The 25166-nt window shown below is 37.8% G+C and overlaps 1 protein-coding gene across 1 annotated transcript in view; it reads left to right on the top strand.

Annotated features, from left to right (window-relative positions):
- LOC129745198 (protein pinocchio) overlaps window positions 1–16139 on the top strand; it is a 100393-nt gene extending 84254 nt beyond the window's left edge. The window contains exons 3-5 of the mRNA XM_055738124.1: window positions 4547–4613; window positions 14530–14821; window positions 14934–16139. Coding sequence (XP_055594099.1) covers window positions 4547–4613; window positions 14530–14821; window positions 14934–15161 — 587 coding nt within the window. The 3' untranslated portion in view covers window positions 15162–16139. The remainder of the gene's footprint in view (window positions 1–4546; window positions 4614–14529; window positions 14822–14933) is intronic.
- The last annotated feature ends 9027 nt before the right edge of the window (window positions 16140–25166 follow it).

Genomic DNA, 25166 nt, shown 5'->3' on the forward strand with positions numbered 1-25166 from the left:
AAATACCGGTATATGAACTTTTCATTTACCGTGGTTGAATTAAAAGGAATCTTTCGATTGCTTTGATTCAGCACAGTTGAAAGTTGCTTCCGGATTTTAAAACACCTTTTAGATAATTAATTAATTTTGATTATGAAAAATTGAGAGAACAGAAATGATAGCAACAGTAAAACAAATTTTAAAATAAACTACAGATTTTTCTAATATTTTCCACTGATGATCTTTTTCGTTGTTAGTGCACATTTCGGTGCAGATTTTTTCACGGTGCAGTTTTTTGATTTTCAATAAGAGTAAAGATCTGAATGTGGCAATGCTGACAATAGTTGTTATTTTGTGGGGTGGAAGTCTAAATTTTTTTTTCTCCATTCAAAGGGGAATGTGTATGGCTGAAACACTAGGGCTCTCTTGACCAGCGATGCCACACATACCGACTTTCCGGTATTTAAACTGATTTTTGACAAAATTTTTGACCAAGTATCGGTTTATACCGAATACCGATTTTTGAAAAACATAAAAATTATTTCCAAAATATAGTTAAAACAATTGTTTTTTTTTCATTTTTTTTCCTTTGAATTAAATAGATTAAATAGATAAAGACGTCATAAATCACATCTTGAAGTTGTATGTATAAAATTTAGGAACCAAGATAAGTGCATGCTCGTGATAAATAGGACAAGTCAACAAAAAAAATCCGAAGTGCAATGAATGTAAGAGCTAATTTTGATCAATTTTGGAGCGCTGATTCCAAATATTCATTTAGTTTTTTTGTCTGCTCTTTTTTTTTTAGAGATAACTTTTGAGAATAGGTAAAATTTCGATAAATAAATTTGGGTACTTTTTCGGCAAAGCTATGTATTTTGCATTACACATATTTTGAAAATAAAGGCTCTCACAATAATCGAACACAAGATTTCGCCTTGCCAACACGGTTTCTTTGAGAAACGGTCAGTGGTAACGTATCTGTGCGAGTTCACTACCCGTGTATTGGATTGGATGGTTAAGGGATATCAAGTGGACTGCATTTACACTGACATGCAAGGTTGCCGAAAAAATTCTGTGTTTTTGCGAAAAAAAAATCTGACTTTCTGTGATTTTACCCAAAAATTCTGTGATGGTTTTCTGTGATGAAAACAGCAAAAATTTCTTCGAAAAGTCTTGAAAAATTGAGTCTGTTTTACATTTTACTCAAAAAACATTATCAATCTTATCATGTTCTTCCAAAACAAAGTTAAAAATCCAAAATTTATGTTTACATAAAAATTATAATTTTAAAAATACATTCATAATTCAAAAATCTGTGAAATATGTCAATATTTCCAAAATTTTGTGTTCTGTGACACAGAATCTGTGATGAAAATTCGCTCAAAATTCTGTGCAATTATAGATTTTCTGTGATTTCGGCAACCTTGCTGACATGTCAAAAGCCTTTGACGTAGCAGGAATCGATGAGATCTTGGAAGCGTCTTCAAAAATAGGTATCGGAGGAAACATTCTTAGTTGGATTAAGAACTACCAGATGAACAGACGACAATTCGTATCGGTAAATGCAATTAGTTCGGAACCATATAAAGTGCGTACCTCAAGGTAGTCACTTGGAACCCCTCCTCTTCATTCTATTGATGGACAGCTTACCAGAAGTGCTTTCGGACGCGATCGTGCTTATCTATGCCGACGATGTAAAATTATTCTTGCCTGTTAAAAAAATTAATGATTGCGAAAAGCTTCAACGTGATTTGAACTCGTTCATAGATTTTACGACCAGAACAAAACTGAAACTGAACGACTCAAAATGCGCAGTCATATCATTTACGAGGAGCTTCACACCGATCCAGCATACTTACTCTCTAGGCGGGGAATACATAAGCAGAGTTTTCAGCGTACAAGATTTGGGCGTTGAACTGGATTCCGAATTGACTTTCAAGGATGTAAAATAATTTTTAAGATGATGGGCTCAGCCCATATATCCATCAATAAATCAAATCAAATCCGAAATCAACATTTCCGAAGAACGCGAGTAATTTTAATTTCAAAAAAAAAAAGTTAATAAAATTTTCTTTTCTTTATTTTTTCTTCTTAATCTGAAAAAATTACCGTAATTTTGACAAAATTGTAGAGAAATTTAAAAAAAATTGAATTTATGACTTTTTGAAAATCATAAGTCATATCGTTTCGCAGTTCTAATCTGACAAATGTTTTGAATGGAAGACGTCAAAATCTTCCAAAATCAGTTATAAAAACATAGACACAAGAAATGCTGTTCCGCTCTGTAGTTATCAGTACAAAGAATTAAGTACAAAAATACTAAATGATAAAAGTGTTCAGAGTGAATAACAAAATAAAGCCGCAGTTGACTGACTTTTTAACAGGAAATATGATGTTTTAAAATCGCGATACTAGCAACTTTTTCAATAATCTTTAAAAAAAAAACTCTGTATTTAAACCGATTTTTGGAATTTACATACCGATTACCGCTTTTTTCGGGCTTGAAAATACCGATTTTAATGTGGCATCACTCACTTGACTAGCATTTTCTTTCTGTTACTCAGATGCGAGAGCTGCCACATTTGCCTGCCGTCCGAGTCGCTTACAGCTCGTGTAAATTCGAAAAACAAGTGTAGCACGATCAGCGAAAGAGGATTACACTGGGAAGCCTAACTGAAAACAGTGTTGTTTTCTCCCGGCTCTTTGTTGTTTGGGAGGAGCCGACCAACCATCAGGGTTGCCAATGTGCCTGATTTTTCAGGAATTGTCTGATTTTTGGAGGCCCCACCTGTTTTTTGTTTTTTTTTTTTTGTATATATGATGGAAAATGGGCAGAACGGAACTGCATTAAAGACATTAGCGGAGGTCAAGTCAAAACTTGGAATGACGACCAAAAAAAAGGTCATCACTTGGACCGAAATTTCCGTTAAACAATATATCCTGAATTACATTTCTAATGTCCTTAAATTTTGAAAAAAAAATGTTGGTCGAACGGTATAAAACGTAACCGAGTAAAAGAGACCTCATTTCCTTTCGATGACTATTTCTAATTGTTTCTCAACCAAGTGATTTGTCTCCTCTCTCGTTTTCGAAAGTATGATTGGCTTTCATCGGAAGAAGCGTTACTCATTGTATTGACCGATTTCGATCTCGAAGTCTTCGGCATATGGCGGAACTGCATCTGTCACACTTCTCATTCCCGATATGAACAAATATTCGCTCGTTTAGAGGTCGCTATCTGGTCTTGGAACGTGTGGAAAGTTGTTGTTAAAATTTATCTTAATATAAAAGATTACGCAAACTACTGGGATGACCCCACCGCTTACCAATCACTCAACATCGCCGTCGGCGTTCCAATACTTGTCGTCGCCGTTCCACCACATATTTTGCATATATGATGATACTATAATTGTAACCTTGTCTTGGCGTGCCAACATAGAAGGTGGATGCTGCCTTCAAAACGCCGCAACAGCCCACCCTTGAGAAGGATGATTGAAAGATGCATTGGATGCATCTAGGGAGGAGGTGCATCCGCCCATTCTACCAGAACGAGTGCAAATTTCTCGCAGTTAGATTGTGTAGCACACATGCCAGCAATCAAACGCTCAAGAATGTAGTAATTCTTCACGATTCAGTCACTTGGCTGCTGACAAAAGTACTGTTGGAGGACATACCCAGACACTGCTGCAGCACTGCAGTGTGGGCCTATACGCAACAATCCCACAATCGGTGGCGCCCTGGCGCCGCCCGTTTGAAAGAAAGTTGAGGCGTCATCGACGCGCCGTCGACGTTGACGCGTCCGTCCGATGGATGGGCTTATGCATCTCTCTGTAATGAAATTGGCAACGGATAAAAAAGGGGTAAGGTGGGATGAGGGAGGTATGTGTGAATGTGACAGCAACGTGTGTGACACTCTATCCGGGTATTCCTGCGAAAAAAAACTTAATCTTGAAACAAACTAATGCCGGGGTAATCCCAACCAACTACCCCGCGGGTCCCCAGCAAAAACCTCACCCACTTGATGGCGTGGCGTGTATACTACCAAACAAACCGACGACCAACCTACGACGACAGCGACCGCGACGCTTGTTGCGGTTGAATCAATCTCCTATTTGAAAAGGATTCCGACCGAGCCGTTCTAGCGTAGTCGCGTTCCAGTTTTCAGCGAGTGAGGTTGATAGCTACTGCTAGTGAAATAAAAAACAAAACAAACCTTGTTCCTGCTCCCGCGTTGTCTTTGAGAATCACCACCGTTGTCGTTTCTCTACAATCGCTTCGTGCAAACAGTTCTTAGTTGTTGAGAGTGTTCTAATCCGAAACAGTTGTGTTTCGTCGCTGTGTATCTCCTAATCTTGAAATGTAAGTCCACCACCAACTTGGGTTTTTTTTTGGTGCGGACAACAAAATGGACTTTTAACCACCGGATGATACCTTGAACGGTTTATTATAATAGTGTAGTTACAATGTCGCGCCCTTACTTGGGTTACAATTACGCGAGTGTTCGGTGACGTTACAGGAAGTAATTAACGTTATTTTTTGTGGTTTTTCTCTTTTTTTTCCTCAGTGCCATCTACAATGTCAGTCGCCAGTGTCCAAGCCCCTCATCTGACCGAACTGTGTAGTTCGCTAAGGTAAGCAATCCCAAACCGAAAACAAATTCTGCTTCCGTAAGAGTTCAATAAGCTGGGAGTGAGTGTTTCTTTCTGGTATAATGTTTTGTCGCCGTTAATTTTACATGAACACCCGGTTAATTGTAGTGAAGTGTGGTGCCTTCATTGAACCTTCTGAAGGACGTTTCAAATCCGGCAACAATTGATTGGATGTTTTAGTAGAACGTGAGTGTTGATGACACTCGAAAGTTCAATGCCAGAAAATGAGTTGATTCATTGGACGTTTCTGATTCTCGGAATTTATTACCGAAAAATCTTAGTTCTTAGTGTAAAATGTCTGTTGATAATAATTCTGCTGATCAGAAGCTTACTTCGAGTTTGGTGAAGTGAAAGTCGTTTTAGCACTGGTTTTAGTATTCCCAGCACACTTTTGAGAGACGTTGAGTGCTTTCAAATGGGCAACAACTTCAAATTTCGGGAGGCGTTAAAAGTGCATCAAAGTATGCTTTGAAGGTACATTTGACGAAGATGTAAACAATGACTGAATTCAGGCTTAGAAATTAGATGTGAAACCCCTCACCGATGGGTGTGATTTTAGTGTTACTTCTTAGAATCTTGAACAAATTGATAGATCACAAATAACAAAACCTCAATGTTGAACATAAGTGAAAGCAACTGAAAATGGACTTTGGCAGTTTTGTAAACATTGCTCAAACGCATCAAATCGACAAAAAAATTCAAAAAATCATAAGGAGTGTATTCGAAAAAAAGCAAAACTTTGGTTTGTGTTTAACTTTTGAATGCATGATTGGAAATTCATGAACTTTTCAGTGAACCTACCTAGTTATGTATTGTGTACTTGTACAAAATTGGACAATCTGTCAAGTGGTTTTTGAGATAGTGTCCAATACTGAAGTTCATTGACAAAATTTTTTGGGCGAAAAATCCAGAAAAGTCCCGGTGGGAGACCCAAAACGGCTGGAAACCAACTATTCGACCAAAGCTTACATGGTAAATCGTTTAAGAAGTCCAACAGGATCCAATAGTGAGCTAAAATTTGAATAAAAGTGAAGATGATTGATTACATGAAGTTAAGGAATGTGAGAGGTTTTTTCAAACTTAATCGATCAAGATGAATTTTACTGGCTGGTTCTCCTAGCTGGCTAATAAACAGGTCTGACTTCATTTTTAAAAAGAAGAAAAGCTGCCCACCAGTAAAATAAACAAAATACGGTGGTCAAATCGTGCGCAAAATATTTGGACTGTTAGTGGGGAGATATTTTGAAACAAATATTAAAGGACAGCAAAACGAAATCTTTAGCGGTCATCTGACATGTTTCCAACCAAAAACTTTCCGATGACAAGTCTAGTTTACTTTGCGCTTTGTATAAATATTGATGATATATGTACAAACCTATGACGAAATATCTCGATTTTCACAACAACGTGCCAGTAGCATTGAATTTATCCGTACATCGCCATTATGTCGGAAAAGCACATACGGACAATATACGAACAGGAAGTATGTTTACCTCTATGAGTCTATGTATTTTATGTAATCTTTTTTAGAAAAAATAAATTTTTCAACTCTACGAGCTACTCCAACCTTCAAAATTTAGCAACGATCACTGGAGGTCAAGCCCAATGAATCAAGGTTATTCCCAAGAACCTATTCCATAACGGCCAATCCTTGACCTATCCATAGTTCTATATGGGTCCGGTAACAAAGACAAATCAATCTTGTTTTGCTCAAGTAGTTCAACTGACAGCTACTGTTCCACAATGGACCAAAAAATTTTACTCCGCAACAAACAACACTAGCTAGCTAGCTGCAGCATATACATACATATACATATACATATACATATACATTAGACTGGCCCAAATTTGTATGGGATGATTTTTACAACATTTTTTTCAACGCGGCACCCCCTAGATTGGTGCTTTTAGGTGAAAAAATGACTTTCTGAAAGTTTCAGGTCATTTGGCCGAAGCACGAGCTGGCGCAAAGGACTTGAAATTTGTATGAAGATTTTCAGCAAAATGTATGGAAAACCGACATACCTTCACTCTTTGTATTCTAAAACATGTTTCCAGTATGCTAGAAAGCTCAGAATTTCAGGAATTGTAGTTCAAATAATGACAAACAAGTTTGTAGAAGATTGTAACGTGATACGAGTTGATTGTGATGAGTTATTTGCAATTGAATGTGTGATTTTTTTCGCATTCCATCGATATATCGTGAACGGCATACAGGTGGATTACTAGTACTCACTTGATCGCATTGTCACACAATGAGATAAAAGATAGAAAATTTGTGTCCTCGGCATAGTTGCAACTTTTTGTTATAAAATAAGCTAGAACTTTGCCGGGGACGCAAATTTTATATATTTTATTCTCATTGTGTGACGATGCTATCAAATAAGTGAGATTATTAGCCCATACAGCCCATTTCATATCAAAGAAATGCGACAATCACACATTCAATTGCAAATAACTCATCACAATCAACTCGTATCGCGTTACAATCTTCTACAAACTTGTTTGTCATTATTTGAACTACAATTCCTGAAATTCTGAGCTTTCTAGCATACTGGAAACATGTTTTAGAATACAAAGAGTGAAGGTATGTCGATTTTCCATACATTTTGCTGAAAATCTTCATACAAATTTCAAGTCCTTTGCGCCAGCTCGTGCTTCGGCCAAATGACCTGAAACTTTCAGAAAGTCATTTTTTCACCTAAAAGCACCAACCTAGGGGGTGCCGCGTGGAATATAAGGATTTTTTTTGTTATGGGCCAGTCTAATATACATATATTCCCAGCTCAAAGCTACCTCTCCTGCCTTAGTAGCAAAACTCGGGAACGATAAAACTGTTTCCGAGCGCAATAAAAGTACTATTTATTGAATGTTTATAGCTTCCGATGAACGGCTGCTACCTTCTGCCTTACTGAATGACACGACTCGCGACTTGCCGTTTGCCACTGTCGATGAGTTCGAACTTTTGTTACTTGTTCCAACTTTACCGGAACGCGCGTAGGTGGATGCTCTACATAGCTCCCAGTAGCACTACCGTAATGGCGAGATGAATCAGTTGAATTGCGCGGGAAAATATCGATGATCGAATTTGAATATTGATTTGCCCCTCCGGGGCGCCTCTCGCAGCAGAGAAAAAAGTGATTCATACTAAGAAAATGTGACACAATTATTGGCTGGATTTTTATTTGAAAACTTCTTTTTAGACTTGAGGAAATTGGCCAATTTTCGGTACATTTCAAAACTATAAACAAAAGTTGTACCGACACTTGTTAGCTTAGTACACGCAAAAAAGTAAAGTATCTACATGACTCACTCTAGGAATTAAAATTCAAATGCAATCTTTATTTACACGAATGATTATCGTATATCTTGTTATCCGAGCGATTGTGAATCTAAACCCTTCACGATGTTCCGTGATCGGACGGGGTGAATCACGGATTACCTCCAAAGGTGTAAGATGCAAAATCATCCGGAATGATTCACTAGATGTCGAAAAATTTCTAAAAATTCCTAGTTGAACCCAAAATCTTTTAATTTGAAAATGGTACTTTGTTCCTTTAATAAAATTATCAGAACATCTACCAAAATCATCGTTTACAAGTTTTGAACTGTCTTGCCTTGTCATAGTTGTCATCATTGACACCATGAATTCATGGTAATAAAAGAGAACGATTATTCCAACATCAATAATCCAACATCAATAATCCAACATCAATAAAGCCAACTGCTTTGAAGCCGATCGAAAATTGTCAACTCACAGCGATCGACTCTCAACTCTCACTCCTCAACTTTCAACAATGAATCTTCTCTCCACATCCCTAGGTTCTCAACTCTCCAATTCTCGACTCAGGACTCGAAACTCTGTACCTTGAACTCTGGACTCTGGAATGTGGCCTAGGGAATCTAGACTCTGGTTATGGACTCCGGCAGTCTGAACTCTGGGCTCTGAACCCCAAACTCAGGATTCTGAATTCTGTATTTTTGGCTCTGGTCTCCGGGCTCTAAACTCTAGACTTAGGATTCAGGATTTTGGACTATGAACTCTAGACTCTGTACTTTAGATACGATTGGATAATTCAGGAATATAGACTCTGCCCTTTGAATATTAGAATATGAACACTTGTTTCAAGACTCTGTATTCTGATTCTGTATTCAAGACCCTAAACTCCTGCATTCCTCATTCTGGATTCCAAGCACCTGACTCCGAACTTTGAATTCTTGACTCTGGACTCTGAACTCTTCCAAACTCTGAAGTCTGAGCTTTGTACTCAGGATTCAGGACATTGGATCTGGATTCTGAATTCTTGACCTTGGATACTGGAATCAAAACATCTGGACTCTTTATTCTAGACTATGAATTTTGAACTCTGGACTCTGGATGCGGTATTCAAGATCCCAGACTCTATGGCCTTGGATTCTGGACTCGAAACATCTGGACTCTTTACTCTAGACTTTGAATTTTGAACTCTGGACTCTGGATTCGGTATTCAAGATCCCAGACTCTATGACTTTGGACTCTGGACTCCAGACCTCCCGGACCTGACTGCTGAACTCTGGACTCTGGATTATTAACTCTGGAGTTGGACTCAAAACCCTTAACTCAAGACTCAGGGCTCTAGACTCTTAACTCTGTATTCTAAACTCTAGTCTCTGGAGTATGAATTCTAGGCTGTAAACGCTGCAATCTGGACTCGGGACTCTGGACGCTGTACTCAGGACTCTTAACTCTAAACTCTCGACTCTAGACTCTGAACTCTAAACTCTGGAATCTGGGCTGTTAACGCTGCACTAGGACACTTGAGACTCCGATCTCTGTACTCAAGACTCTCCGGACTCTGGACTTTGGGATTTTAACCTTTTGCTGTTGGCTCAGAACCCTTAACTCAAGACTCAGGACTCAGGGCTCTAGAAACTAAACTCTGTATTCTAAACTCTAGACTCTGGAGTATGAATTATAGGCTGTAAACGCTGCAATCTGGATTCGGGACTCTATACTCAGGACTCAGGACTCTTAACTCGGAACTCTCAACTCTGGATTCTTAACTCTAAACTCTGAACTTTGGGCTGTTGACGCTGCACCAGGACACTTGAGATTCTGACCTCTGTACTCAAGACTCTCCGGACTCTGGACTCTAGGATTTTAACCTTTTTCGGTTGGCTCAGAACCCTTAACTCAAGACTCAGACTCAGGGCTCTAGACTCTAAACTCTGTATTCTAAACTCTAGACTCTGGAGTATGAATTCAAGACTTTAAATCCTGCAATTTGGACTCGGAACTCTGGACTCTGTACTCAGAACTCTTAACTCTGAACTCTCGACACTGGATTCGGATCTCTAAACTCTGATATCGGGACTGTCAACGCTGCACTTGGACACTTGAGACTCTGACCTCTGTACTCAGACTCTGAACTCTGAACTCTGGACTCTAGGCTTTTGACCTTTGGCTGTTGGCTCAGAACCCTTAACTCAAACTCAGGACTCAGGGTTCTGGACTCTAATCTCTAGAATCTGGAGTATGAATTCTAGGCTGTATACGCTGCAATCTGGACTCTGAACTCTGTACTCAGGACTCAGGACTCTGAACTCACGACTCTGGACTCTGAACTCTAAATTCTGAACTCTAGACTCTCGAGTCTGAACTCTCAACTCTAAAATCTGGACTCTGACCTGTTAACGCTGCACTTGGACACTTGAGACTCTGACCTCTGTACTCAAGACTCTCCGGACTCTTGACTCTAGTCTTTTAATCTTTGGCTGTTGGCCCAAAACCCTTAACTGAAGACTCTGGACTCAGGGCTCTAAACTCTAAACTCTGTATTCTTATCTCTAGACTCTGGAGTATGAATTCTAGCCTGTAAACGCTGCAATTTCGACTCGAGACTCTGGACTTTGTACTCAGGACTCTGTACACAGGACTCCGAACTCATACCTCTGAACTCTCGACTCTGGACTCTGAACTCTAAACTCTGGACTCTGGACTGTTAACGCTGCTCTTGGACACTTGAGACTCTGACCTCTGTATTCAAGACTCTTCGGACTCTGGGCTCTGGACTCTAGGATTTTGACCTTTGGCTGTTAGCTCAGAAACTTTTACTCAAGACTCAGAACTCAGAGCTCGAGACTCTGGAGTATGAATTCTAGGCTGTATACGCTGCAATCTGAACTCGGGACTCTTAACTCTGTACTCAGGACTCAGGAGTCTTCTCTCTGATTTCTCGACTCTAGACTCTGAACTCTAAACTCTGGACTCTTGACTGTAGGCTGTTAACGCTGCACTTGGCCACATGAGACTTTGACCTCTGTACTCAAGACTCTCCGGACTCTGGGCTCTGGACTTTTAACTTTTGACTGTTGGCTCTAGACTCTAAACTCTGTATTCTAAACTCTAGACTCGGGACTCTGAACTCTGTACTCAGGACTCTTAACTTCGAACTCTCGACTCTGAACTCTAAACTGTGGACTCTGAACTCTCGGCTTTAGACTCCGAACTCTAAACTATGCTGTTAGCGCTGCACTTGAACACTTGAGATTCTAACCTCTGTACTCAAGACTCTCTGGACTCTAGACTCTAGACTTTTGACCTTTGGCTGTTGACCCAAAACCCTTAACTCAAGACTCAGAACTCAGGGCTCAAAATTTAAACTCTGCATTCTTAACTCTAAATTGTGGAGTATGAATTCTAGGCTGTTAACGCTGCAATCTGGGCTCGGAACTCTGGACTCTGTACTCAGGACTTAGAGCTCTTAACTCTGAACTCTCGACTCTGGACTCTGAACTCTAAACTCTGGACTCCGGTTGTTCACGCTGCACTTGGACACTTGAGACTCTGACATCTGTTCTCAAGACTCTACGGACTCTGGGCTCTGAACTCTATCCTTTTGACCTTTGGCTGTTGGCTTTGGCCTCTTAACTCTTCATTCTTGATCCTTGAATTATAAATCTCGTGACTCCGACAACTCTTTACTATTTTTTTCATACCTTGAACTTGATTTATTTATTTTTGATTTTTAGTTCGTGAATCAAAACATCTTATGTTGAAGCATTATGTCTCATGAAATTGTTTTAAAGTGTTCAACTTTGACAGTTGCATCTTTGCCGTTCGTTAATACTGTTTGTTATAATTTAAGCTTCAACGTGTCATTTTTTTCAAGATTTTATATGAAAAAAAACCATTGTTACAAAAAAAATAGGAATGTCTAAAGCAAATTCTGACTCACCAAACAAAATGACGCTGTTTGAGAATTAAGAAATTTCTTAAGCTTCAACACGCTAAAAACAAACGCTCAAAGTCGTTCACGTGTGCCGCAAAGCCCGCCAGAACGCGAACGTGTGATTTGCCTGGAACCTGAAGGTAACTTTGTCCGTTAGCTGCAGCCAGCAGCAGATGGATTTGGACGACCCGAGCTGAAGGGGATTTCAAAATGGTTAACAAAATTGAACTCAAATTGAAATTTCTTCGATTATTTTGAGAGTGATGAATGTAGATAAAAAAATGTCTATTCTTATAGTTTTCTTTTCCAAATTTTCAATTTTGAGCATACTCAAATTAAGTATCAACCTTCAATCGGCTCCTACAAATTTGAGTAAATCCCGTTTGCATGGGGACTCTTTCCCAGCCATCAGCGTAGGGGATTTTGTTCCGATTTGCACACGCTTTGTCAACTTGAGAGTTATCCAAATCCACATATGGGGGCGACACACGCCCAGACGATGGGGACTCATTTTACTAGCAGCTGTAGGCCAACAAGTGGGCTCGCCAATCTTCCAAGAATTCTGGGTTTCACCCGACAAACCTGGCTTTGCTTGTTTTGCCTGTCCGCCCAGCCGTTAATGGATTTACGATATTATGCAACAACAACTAGGTGGCTAAAACTGGAAACCCGTTGCAAGGTTCCCCTTCAAGTGTAACGGACTTATTTCTGTTTTTACTTTGAGTATATTTGCTGGTTCTTAAAGCACCAGAGAATCCCAAAGTTCAAGGTTATTACACCTTTAGGTAACTTTAGGGAATTTGTTTTGAGAAACTTGTAAATCACAATCGAGAGTGACTTTATTAAAAGAATTAATTTAGTTCTATAAAAAAGAAAGAATATTAATGTCTTGTCAAATTCTACAACATAATTTTATTTGCATTCCATCATGAATGTATAACTGTTATACTACTTTTAAGTGGCATAATTGTTACACAATTTCAGGGTGGTATTTACCACTTGTATACCATTTCTAAGTATAGTACAACAGTTCTACTACTGCTTAGAGCACCTGTATCCGTGGTCCAAACAGCCGGTTCAGACCCAATTTCCTACCAAAGCAATCCCATCCAGTTTCAACTCAACTTTTTTGAGAACCGGGATAAGAGTTGGTCCAAAACTGATGAAATTTGGACCCAATTTGACGCAGTTCTAAACCGTTTGACAGTAAATGGAACACGAGTGGGGTTGCCAGATTTTTTCACTGTATTGGATCTAATTTCATTGATCTAATTCTTGTATGAATTAGACCCAAGGTTAGATCACGGATACAGGTGCTCTAAGCAGTAAGCAGTATAACCTCTATACCACTTCTAAGTGGTATAACTGTTACACTGATTCTAAGAGTGCAATTATTTTAAAACTTCTAAGAAGTTTATACCGATTTACAGTAAACAACTTTTAAGTGGCACGACAATTTAAGCTGTTATACCGCTTTGAAACCGTATAACAAGTTAACTTGTAAGTGGTATAAAACTTTAAAGTGTTATCTTTTTCAAGTGGTAGGATTGTAAAGCCAGCCATCTTTGATTTTAAACGCTTAATTTATTTTAATCGAATTAAAAGATTTACCTTTACATAGAAACTCCAACTAAAATCAGGCGAATAAGTTTTGGGTGTACTCTTCATAGAAAGAACCTCTATACACCTGTATAAAACAAGTCCAACAATTCAAGTACCAACCTGTCGCTGCTCAATCAACTAAAATGTTTAAGCTATCTTTAGGAAATTTGTTAGAAAAAGGTCTGTGTGAGTAAGTGTGTAGAACATTAGCAGCAGTCAGTCAATCAGTCAGCAAGCACACAATACGCAAAACCGCCCATGTGCTGTAAATGCAAAATAATAATAGTAGAGAGCAAAAAAAACGTGTGGCTATGGGAAAAGCGCGCGTGATAAAAATAGGTTGTCTCAAATCCGACAACTGACGCGTATTAGCGAATGTTGTAAGTGGATAGCATGTGTGCAGTTTTTCGGACATTTCTTCCTTTGGGGAAAACTATTCGAAAAGAGAACTTTTCTTAACTTAACATGTGTAACTATTGTTTGATTCATTCTGAAATAGACTTCGAGGAAGTATAAATACATCCAAATTTTAAACGAGGGATAACTTTCATAAGCACTACTAGGTGAACCCGAACATATGTTTTTACTAATCGCATCCGCTTCTACCTGGCACATGTACCGAGAAAAAAAATCAACAATGAACCAGGTGGGATCGATGAGAACATTTGCCAGGAATATGTATTGCTAGCTAGCTAGCTCTTTCGTCTTTCCGGAAGGTGTATTTTTAAAATGCAATTTACTAATGGGCCATTCAGTAAACGTCTCCATTGACTCTCCGTCGATGTGCGTCATCTGATTGTGGCGCTTCAGCGTATTCTCACGAGAAATTTAATTATACTTATTGATGTAACCCCGAGTACAGCCCTTTGAAACTTTGTTGTCGTTGAGTTTTGTACGGAGTAAATTTGGTTAATGCGTCTAACGAGTTAGAAATACCTCAAAAATGCGGATTTCGAATTATCCTAAGTTTCGGAAAACATTCAGTGTGATTGCGCTCGCCAGAAAACTCACTCCAAACATGAAAAAAAAAACGTTGAACAAAATCACTTAACTAACCATTTCCTTACCATCTGTTCCAATTGCAGTCGCACCAGCATGAGTCTGTCGTCATCCCTGTCCGACTTGGTCGGAAGTCCGTCGCTTATGGCAGCCGGATCAGCTCTAGCGGCTGCCGCAGCCTTGGAAGTTAGCTCTGAAGCGGTCATCACGATCGAGGAGCTCCGAGCTCAGCTGGGCTCCTGTTTTACCTGCGGTGTTTCCTGGACCGACGACCAGGTGTCGCTTGATTGTGCCGAATGCGGAGGCTACAGCCTAGAACGGCCCTGCATGCTGTGCGACGGAATCTGCGGTCAGCTGTGGAAACGGGACTTCACCCTGGTGAGTTACCTTCCTTCAAGTAGAAACCATTCTGAAGGAAGTAATTAAAAATCTTAGCTTAGCTAACTTACCGGAAATCAACCACTAACTTTTAATTTTCATTTCCCAACAGAGTCACGCCTGCGGTAAGGCCCGTTGGCAGGGTGTGTGTATCAAGTTCCCCGCCCAGATGATCCAGCTCCCGTCGGCCCCGCTGAGTAGTTGTGCCAGCTTCAGCAGTCACCATCAGCTGATGCAGACGACCGGCACCTGTCGCGGAACGGCCAACGCCAGCCAGCAGTTCCTGCAACAGGAGCTGTGCTCCCGGTTAGAAAAGCTAACGGCCAATGCTCACAACTAGAGCGGCCCCGGCTCAGCCAAACCCGCTTTAAATATCCAGATGAATTTTGACGTTTTTTTTTCGTTATCTTACCCTAGTTTAAGGCCCCCTCTTCTTCGTAATATTTTGATGATTGCGTAGGCTATTCAGATTCAGTTCTAGCAACAAAACCCTAAAGTGAAACAATTCGATTCTATTTAACTTTTATTAAGTTCCTATTACCTACCACATACTGAAGGCTTAATCCAGAAAAAATCTAAAAATAACCAGAAATAAGCCGTATTCTTATGTTGCATTTGTAGACTGTGAGTTAGAAAGCAGAAGAAAAAACTTCCCGATCGGAATAGGTTAACTTAACGTAAGCGTAGCCGTCGGGTCATAAAAGATCATCAAAAAATAGCAAATTTGGACGAATCCTTCAAATCCCCTAAGATCTGAAGAGCTAGGAGTTTTTTTCCTAACACCTAGAATGGCGGACAGATGAAAATTAAAACAAAAACAAACCCCTATTTATATATTTAAAAATTAAACAAAAAGAGATATATTTACCAGATATCAACAGACAAATACCCCCTAACGAGGATAAGAGCTAGGTCGTGTAAGCGCTAATGAATTAGTTGACTGGAAAATTTAGCAAAAATAAACCCCTTGATACACATAATACTAGAAACGGATTGTGTATGTTTTTCCGTGAAAAACATTTAAAGCCGAGTTAGTTGAAAATAATCCTTTCCTGAGAGAAAAGTAACAACAACAATGTGTTGTTAATGTCTGTGGACACAGCAGAAGAATTAAGACACAACAAGATACAAGATTGATTACAGAATAGTGTTAGAAGAGATGTTAATTTTTTTCGGCATTAGAACTTAAGACAAAAACAAATAATATTTTTTTGTATTGTGTTGATTTACTGAGGTCTAATTTTTTTTGTTCGTTTGAAAGTATATGATCATTTATGATTTACCTTATTGAAAATAAACAAAATCAATATATTGAAAACGGTGGATTTTTCTTTATTCCGATGCCAGTTGAGAATGAACTATTTCATGTTGAATGGGATGATATTGGAATTTTCCCTCTAAAACAGTTTGAAAACCTTCCCCCTTGAAGTCATGTCAAAAAATCGCGAAAATAAACTACTTAGAGCAAGTTCACTGGTGTTGGGAAAAAGTGGTAGAAATTTTGACATTTTGAAAATTTTACCATGCAAAAATGTTTTCAAGATCTTAGAGCGTTGTATTTTTTTACAACACTGTTTCTATTTCAGCCGTATGTGATAGAAATATTGCTTTTTTTGCATCACAGCATGCGAAAATACAACACGTGTTGTAAAAAAACTGGAAGGCCACAGATCTTGAAAATGTTTTTACATGACAAAATTTTCAAAATGTGCCGTAATTGTCAAAATTTCTACCACTTTTTCCCAACACCAGTGAACTTGCTCTTAGTAACCGATGCTTCATTTTATTGTGTTTTCTAGTTCAGAGCCATGTTTATACGATTTCGTCCTGTGGTTTCTGATATATAAAGCTTAGTTCTTTTAGAAATGGGACACTTTCTTTTTTTAATAGTTCGTTTTCTACAAATCGGACAATCAAAACTTTGATAGCATTTTGCTGCCTGTAAAAAGTACTATTAGACCTATTTTTGTCAAAATTTTAAGTTTACGTGTTTTTGAGATATGTACGATATAAGAGAAAAAGAAAAAAATAATTTTGCACAGTTTCCTTCAAAATCCGTCATAATCAAATTGATAGCTGACAAAAACGTTGATTATTCAAAGAATTACTGTGTGTGAGTGGTGGAAAAGTAAGTCAACACTGTCAAAAATGTCCACAAAGTTCAAATCAAGCATTGGAGTGAAACACATGATCGGAAACTATGGCTAAGGGTCATTAGGGATGTCAAGTCTCATACCACCATTTTTAATTTTGAATTAGTGAAAAACTAAGTGTAGATCGCTCGCTGAGATGTCCAAAAATTTTTCTCCGATAAGCTGAAAGTGTTGCCTAGTTCTGAGTCATTCAAACCAAACCTCAAATAACAATTTCTTGCTAGTTCCAGGGCTCGTAAGCTGTATAGCCGGTACCGAGGCTATGCGACAAATGTTTTCTTATGAACGACAAAACTTATGAAATACCCTATTTCAAACAAATTCCAGCATATGAATCCTATACCATGTCTGCTCGTGGAAAGGTTCCCACAATATAAAAGTAGGTTTTTTTTCATGGTTTTTTTGTATGCAATATAATGATTTGTCAAAATTCTGCTCTTGTGGAAAAAAAACAATTTTCAAAACTTTCGCTGTTTTTCAAAGCCAAAAATGAGTGATCTTGTATGTACCCTTCGCAGCCTACGATTTATACTAACCGATTATACTTGAAGTTTTTTTTATTTATTTTCATTTATAAAGTTCAATCTCATGATGGTTTTACTTCGATTTTGTAAAACTTTGCCAGCAGAAATTCCATTCAAAACACTTTTTAAGGAATTCAAAAATAATCAAGTTTTATTAATTTCGGAACAGTTGTATCCACTAAATTCCCTCAGTTTCTTTCAAATGAGAAGTATTGGATCAAAAAGTAACAGGAATTGAAGAAGGAAGATGTAGCCACCTAAAATACAGATTAGACGAAGTATAGGTTGGAAAAACTCATCAATATCATGACTGAAAAAAAGTGTGCGTCAGGCGATGGGAGGTACCAAGAATAAATTAGAAATTTTTCTTTCAAAAATCGATAAATATATTTTTTCATTAATCATCATATAATTATCTTCATTTCCTTCACAGGAAGTATTTCGATCAGACGAATGGTTTTTGAGATACACGAATTCGTAACTGTCCCATTTCTAAAAGAACTAAGCTTTAGAGTGTCGAATTTCTGTGTTTCTCGGCAAAGATTTTTTCGCGGTCCTTATTGTGTAAATATCCTTTTATGTTATCTAGTTTCCGACAACCAGTTTTAGTTTTCGACGTCAAATGATTCAGTGTTCGATATATAGATTAAGTTTGTCTGTGGATTAAGCATTTCAGAATTATTTTCGCAGATGACCTGGCCGGTTAATTCCGGGCAAATCTTTTGAAAAATCTGGAAAAATCCGGGCAATTGATTTAAAAATTTCCATTGGAAAAAAAACCGGGCAATAACCGGCAATAAAATCTGAGCAAATTCTAAAAAATAATCCAAAAAATTTAAGGAAAAAGCAAAAAAAAATGATTTGAAATTAAAATTTTTCGTCGATTCTTGTTTAAGATATTGGATTTGATATTATTGTTTAATTTTCAAATAATGTGAATAGGGTAAAATCCGGGCAGTTTACTCAAATATTCGGGCATCCGGGCCGTACCGGACTTGTCTTGAAAATTTCATTGGAAAACTAGGAAAGCCCGGATAAATTCGGGCTATCTGGAATGCTTGTTTATTTCATTATATTATTTTATGCTAAAAGCAAATATTTTAGCAGCGTGAGACGTTTTTAAGCAAAGTTACATTTTTATGACGAAAAGAATCTCTTTTATGCTCGAAAAATGTATAGTTTTTCATTGTTGTTGTTATAATTGTCGTCGTGTTTTTCGTTAAAATTTTGCTCAATGTTTCCTGAGCTGGAAAATACCTATCTCTTAGGTATAAATTGTGTCGAAAACAAGCTCTATAAGATCTAACAAAATAAAATCTTACATTTAAATGATTGTCTTATCCATGATCCTCTATATTTTCTCGAATCTTAAGTTTAATTGACTAGGGTATTGCTAAAGTTTCTCATAAAAAAACTTTTTTTTCTTAAACATGTCTTTGGATTTCTACAAAAAATATAACTGCACTTATTAAATAACTAAATATTTTCCTGCTATCTAATAATTTTAAGCTTTATAAGACAAATTATCATTCAAGTTGACAAGCTGATTTGATATTATATTCCGATATATTTTCTACATATTTCAATGCAAATTATAGATACCATATTTTTCTACAACTCTGTACAAATTCTAAAAAAATTTCAAAGTGTCAAAGAAGAACGCCAAAACTATAATAATAACAAGATCAATAAAACTGGACCTGGTTTTACAAAATTGTTGAAATTGTGGAACAAAACATTGAATAGATGCCAGTTTCATTGGATTCGTTCCAAAACTTTATCAAAACTTGTCAATTTGATGCGAAAAGATTACGTGTTAAAAGTCATCGAAGTTATTATTTGTCATAATTTCATACTGGTTGACAAGTTTTTGGAAATAATTGTTGGAACTTTTAGTGCTTTACATTGATTTTTTTAATTCATCATGATTTTTTATTAAAAAATCAGTTTATCATTTTTACCGGGAAAAACTTTGGGATTACAAAACGAAAAATCGCTAGCAACCCTGTAAGATTCAATGCACTTCTACACATTCTAGAAAGAAGCTACAACCCTTAAAATGAAATTTCAATCCGCTTCAATATCTGTTATAAGCCTAGTAAGAACTTTACAGGAGTCTCAATTCATTTATTTAAATATTTATTAAAAATCAACGAAACACATATTGGTCCAAATGATGACTAGAAATTAAGTTAAAAAAAAGAGTACTAAGTCTAATTACAGGGTTCTCATTACAATTAAAACTTTACTACGGAAAATATCTCTCGAAACGTCGAAATCGAAGTGCTCAGAAAAAACGGTTGAATGTTTTCATTACACCGATGATAGCGCTATTAGCTCTATAATTGTTCAAACGAATTTGAAAATACAATCGCAGATCTTGGTTTCTAAGTCCCAGAGGCCGACAATTCTATTCCAACCGTATGGAGCATATCTCTCAGATTTTCCCTTTTTTGACAGATTTAAGCTTTTTTTTTTCAGATTTGAGCTTTCATCTCCTATGCTCTCAAGGCAAAAAAAGCTTAAATCTGAGGAAAAAAAGCTTAAAAACGAGATTCACGATCACTTATTTAAAAGATGTTGGTCACACGATACATAGACAAATCGTGTAACGTTGCCGCCTCCTGCTAAGTCCACGGGGTCGCACACTTGGAGGAATGGCTTCTAGGCATGCTTGTCCCACACCTCGCAAACAGAACAGAGCAGAGAACGAATTACACTTTTATCATTTCGGTTTCCGAGTGCACTGCTCAGCCGATCAACGTTCACTTATCTTTTTGCCGAGTGCGCCCGATTGCGGTTGCTCCGACGGTCGGGTGGACGTCGCTCGCTCTAAAGAAAAGAGAAGGAGCTGGCTAGAAAATTGTGCTCTAGCGACGCTGCTGTGTCGCTCAGTGTATCAAGCCAGAAAGATTTCAATGCAGGAATGTTTTCTTTAAAAAAAGCCGCTATGCAGCGCGGAACAGTGCATCAGTCGAAGAGATCCAATGTAGGTATATGTATAAAATATTTTTGTACGTAGCCGGGCCGGGCACTTCCTGGAAAATTATTTGAAAAACATGGTGAAAACCGGGTAAATAATCTGAAATTTTCCATTCCAAAAACCGAGCAATATCCGGCCAAATCTGAGAAAATTCTAGACATTTATCTAGTGAAGAAAAAACGACTTACATTTTTTTTTTGTCGTAACACATCAGCAGTGTAACATTCAAGCATACGAAGGAAAGTTTTGGTTTGATTTTTGATGAAACAAACTTTCACAAATCCTGTTTTCGACAGGATTTGCGACTTCTTGTTTCATTTTCCAAATAATGTGGATAAAACTGGGCAAAATCCAAGTAGTTTTTTCACAATATCCGGGCATCCGCATATTACTGTATACTTAGGTTTATGTACTTTAAATATCGTACGTGGGTAGCATTAATTTACAAAAGCAGCAATTCGCAAAGTAACATTTACTAAAATTATCCAAAAATCTTTGTCTATTAAACAAACCGTGAAAATTACGCAGGGGTCTGGGACAAATTTAAGTAAAAAAACTGCAAAACTTTCACAAATCGTAAAATTTATAATTTATCTTCCTTTACCGCTATGCTTTTGATATTTTTTGACCGAAGAAAGCTTTCGTAGCTAATCATTGGTCCTGGTGCAGAACATCAATCTAGAGGAACTCGCTCAGGAATGACCAGATAGGTGTTTTGGGCAAAGTTGTTAATTCAGATATTTTGATATAAAATTTAAAGTGGAGAGATTAAAAAATAGCGCGAGAATAACAATAACTTTTTGTAAGGTTTTTTTTATTTAACCGTATCTCCTTGGGTTAAGATTGTAGAACTTTGACATGTTAAGCAAAGTTGTGTGTTTTATTGAGATAAATAACTTTGTAGAAAAAACTTAAGCTCTAAAATGCTAAATAAGAAAGTTATGATTTGTATCTTGCTATTGGTGGACTTGTAAACTTTATATTTCATATCAAAATATGCGCTTTATTATACAGAGCAATGTTGTCCAAGACACCAACATTCTATCTTAACTACCTTTGGCGTTATTAATTTAGTTCCGTTAGATTTGTGTTCTGCATTGTAAATTCTGACGCACTTCGAAACATCGATCCAGACGCAACCGATGAAGACAAACCGACTTTTCTGTAAAGCTTCTCTTTCGCCCGAGTGCGAACGAATTTATCTGCACCGAGAACGCACTTCATCAGATTGCTTGCTTCACTTGCCCACACTTGGGTGGACGCTTGGTCGCTCTGGAGGTAACTGAGCATTTTTTAAAGATTATCCGTTTGGGAAGAGCACAGCGAAAAAAATACACGCTCTTACTCTGAACGGGCAAATCTGAGGAGCGATGCCAAGCATGCTTCTAGGAGCATGGGGCGGTCAATTCGCGATGTCAAGAGATCGGCGACGAAGGAAGCTCGTGTTGCGTTTCTGCGGGCTTGAAGAGTGTCTATGTCTATGAGACGGCATCGATGTTCATAGCTTGGCAAGTGAAACGGGTCTTGCCAAGGCAGGTGTCTAAGGGCGAATCGCAAGAAGCGCCGCTGTATAGCCTCGATCCGTTCGGCCCCATTCTGGTAGTAGGGACACCAAACAGCTGTTGCATATTCAAAGATAGAGCGAACAATTCTGCAATTCAAACTTTTCAGGCAATACACATCCTTGAAGTCGTTGGACACTCGAAATAAGAATCCAAGACTTCTCGAGGCTTTGTCGACAACGTAGTTTGTGTGTGTCCTGAATTCCAGCTTCCGGTCTAGAATTACGCCCAGATCGTTGATGTGTTCTACGCGTGCGATTGGCTCATCTCCGAGGAAGTACTCAGCGGAAAAAGGCTGCCGCCTTCTTGAAAAGCTGATGACTGCACATTTACTGCGATTCAAAGTTAGACAGTTTATATCACACCAGTGTGCGAAGAGGTTAAATTGATTTTGTAGGAATTCAATATCGTCCTGGCCGCTGATGTTGTAAACTAGTTTTAGGTCGTCAGCATAGCATTCCTTTGGGCCGTCGAGGAGTGAGAGCGCATCGTTGAAGTAGATCAAGAAGATAATCGGCCCTAAATGGCTTCCCTGAGGCACACCAGAAGAAGCAAAGAATTGTCTGGTGAAAGAGTCCCCCGTGCGAACTGGTCATTTACGTCCAGATAGGTAGCTCCGGAGCCAGTCAAGAAGAGTTCCACAGAAACCCAGGCGTTCCAGCATTCCAATGGCAATATCGTGGTTGACTTTGTCGAATGCCTCAGACAAATCGGTGTAAATAGCGTCGGTTTGAGACTTCGCAGCAAAACTTTCATGCACGTAAGAAGTAAACGTCAAAAGGTTAGTTGTCGTGGAGCGCTTGGGCATAAATCCGTGTTGATCGTCGGAAAAATATTCTTACAGGACAAAAAATCGGATCTATGACCACCAATTCTAATAGTTTGACTACTGCGCTTATTTAATGCCGAGATTCCCCGGTAGTTGTTTACATCTTTCCTGTTACCTTTTTTATACACCGGAAACATGTAAGGCTCCTTCCAGAGTGAGTGGAAAGTAGCTCAGCTCTGTCAAGCGAAGCTTGGAAAATAAGCCTAACAGGAGTCAGCAAAACAGGCATGAAACGTTTAATAAAAGTAGCAGGTATTCCATCCGGACCCGTAGAGAAAGAATTTTTGAGCTTAGCTGCTGCTTTTGAGATGACTGCATCCTCAACCACAATGTTGTTTATAGAGAAGCCCAGTGGCGCAATATTCCTGACTGCACTATCCAAATGTTCAGGGGATATCGACGCTGTATTATAGATAGACGAGAATTTTTCGGCAAAGAGATCACAGACTCCACGATCAGAGTTCGCCGTATTGTCATCCAGAAACATTTGAGTTAGCAGACCAGCAGACCATTCCGCTGACTTTTAACATGTTTCCAAAATGATTTTGGTTTGGACTTGAGATCACGTTGAACTCGAGCTAGATAGTAAATCCGTCTTCAAGTATCAAATGACCATTACAATTTCTCTTGAACAGCAGTTTCAATCTGCTTCATTTTCTAAAATCTGACCCAACAAATATTTTTGACAAAGTTTCATGAATTATTATGTTCTAAATACAATATTGTAGGACAATGTAGGCCTCTATCTTATTACAATATGAATATAATTTTCATATCTCTGAAACTTTATGAACCACCCAAAAATTATTTCATTCAAAATGACCGCCTTTAGTTGTTGTAGAATTTTGTATAAGGCATCAAATGCATCAAACTTAAGGGGAAGACGCTAATAATTGTTTCCCGCTAAATTTCATTTCTGGACAACAACTGTGCACTCTATATTTTTAGCAGAAGTCTCAATTCAATCGATATTTCACAACTTGAGGTAGATTTTTTTGGAAGCAGAAGTCCAAAGCCAGTTTAACACTTGTTAGTAACAGAATCTTAAAGCTACTTGAACTTTTTTTTTGGCCAGCGAACCGGGAAAAAAACGGGAATCTCGAATCAAAACCGGGAAAATTCTGTATGAATCGATTTTCTCATATATATATAGCTATTGAATTCCAAAGCCCATTCATTTCAACCCGAATATTTTTTTCACTGAAGCTTTACATTTCAGAGTGCACTTTACATTCCGTAAGGAAAATATACAGAAAAATCGAGGTTTTTTTTCATAAATCGGATTTTTTTGCTCAGCAGCACTTGAATAAATGTGAAGCTTAGATTTTTTTTAATTAGCTTTATTAGCGTTAATCAATGTAAGAATTATATGTTTCATACCTTAGTGTGCTTTCTTTACGAATCTCAAGAAAAAATAAACCTGAAAGTCTGGATGAAAAAAAATTAGCTAAGAAATTAAAAAAAAAATTATAAAATTGCATTCATATGTTGATAGTTTTTTTTCCTTAATTCTTTTTTCGAAACATGAGATTGATGCTTCAAAAACTCTAATAAAGCTCGAAATTTTTGCTTTGTGTGTGTGTTAGTTATAAATTGTCCGCTTTTGCTGATTACCGCATTCTTCATTAGGAATGAAATGTAAAAAAATTCTAATCATATGAGTATGAGTTACGGAATCTTATTATTTATTAGGAATTCGTTACAACAGAATTAGAAAATATCACCTCAAGCACTTTTTTTTTGTTTCGATTATAGTCGTTTTAAAATCTTTATGTCATTCGCGACTTATATCAACGATGCAGTCGGCGGATAGTCATTGAAAAACTTATCCTGTAAAACTGTGATCGATATTTACTCTTGGTCTCGAACTCACGGACCGGACATCTGCCCAGGAAGCAACTGACTTGCCAATTGAGCTATATCACAAGCCCTCACCTCAAGCACAGTTTTAAAAATTTGGATTAAAATTTCAAAATTAAAGTTTTCATTAAGGCTGGAACAAAAATCAATTTCTTCTTATGTCATGTAGTTTTATTGCATACAAGTTTTCGTGCAATTTATTCCAATTTATTTGTTTTTCGCATTATTTTTATTGCCCCCGCCTCGCAATGTTCCAACTCCGAGTGGCAAAAAAAGGATTTGAAATTTTTTAAGGGCCTAATATATTAATACAGTTTTGAGACCGAATAAAAAATTCTTAGATTTTTTTATTTATATTGGAAATTTAGAATTCAGCCCCTAGAGCTCAGACTCTAGAATCTAGATACGCATTATTTAAAAAATAATTCTAGAGT

This window comes from Uranotaenia lowii, chromosome 2, assembly GCF_029784155.1.
Source record: "Uranotaenia lowii strain MFRU-FL chromosome 2, ASM2978415v1, whole genome shotgun sequence".
Classification (NCBI taxonomy): domain Eukaryota; kingdom Metazoa; phylum Arthropoda; class Insecta; order Diptera; family Culicidae; genus Uranotaenia; species Uranotaenia lowii.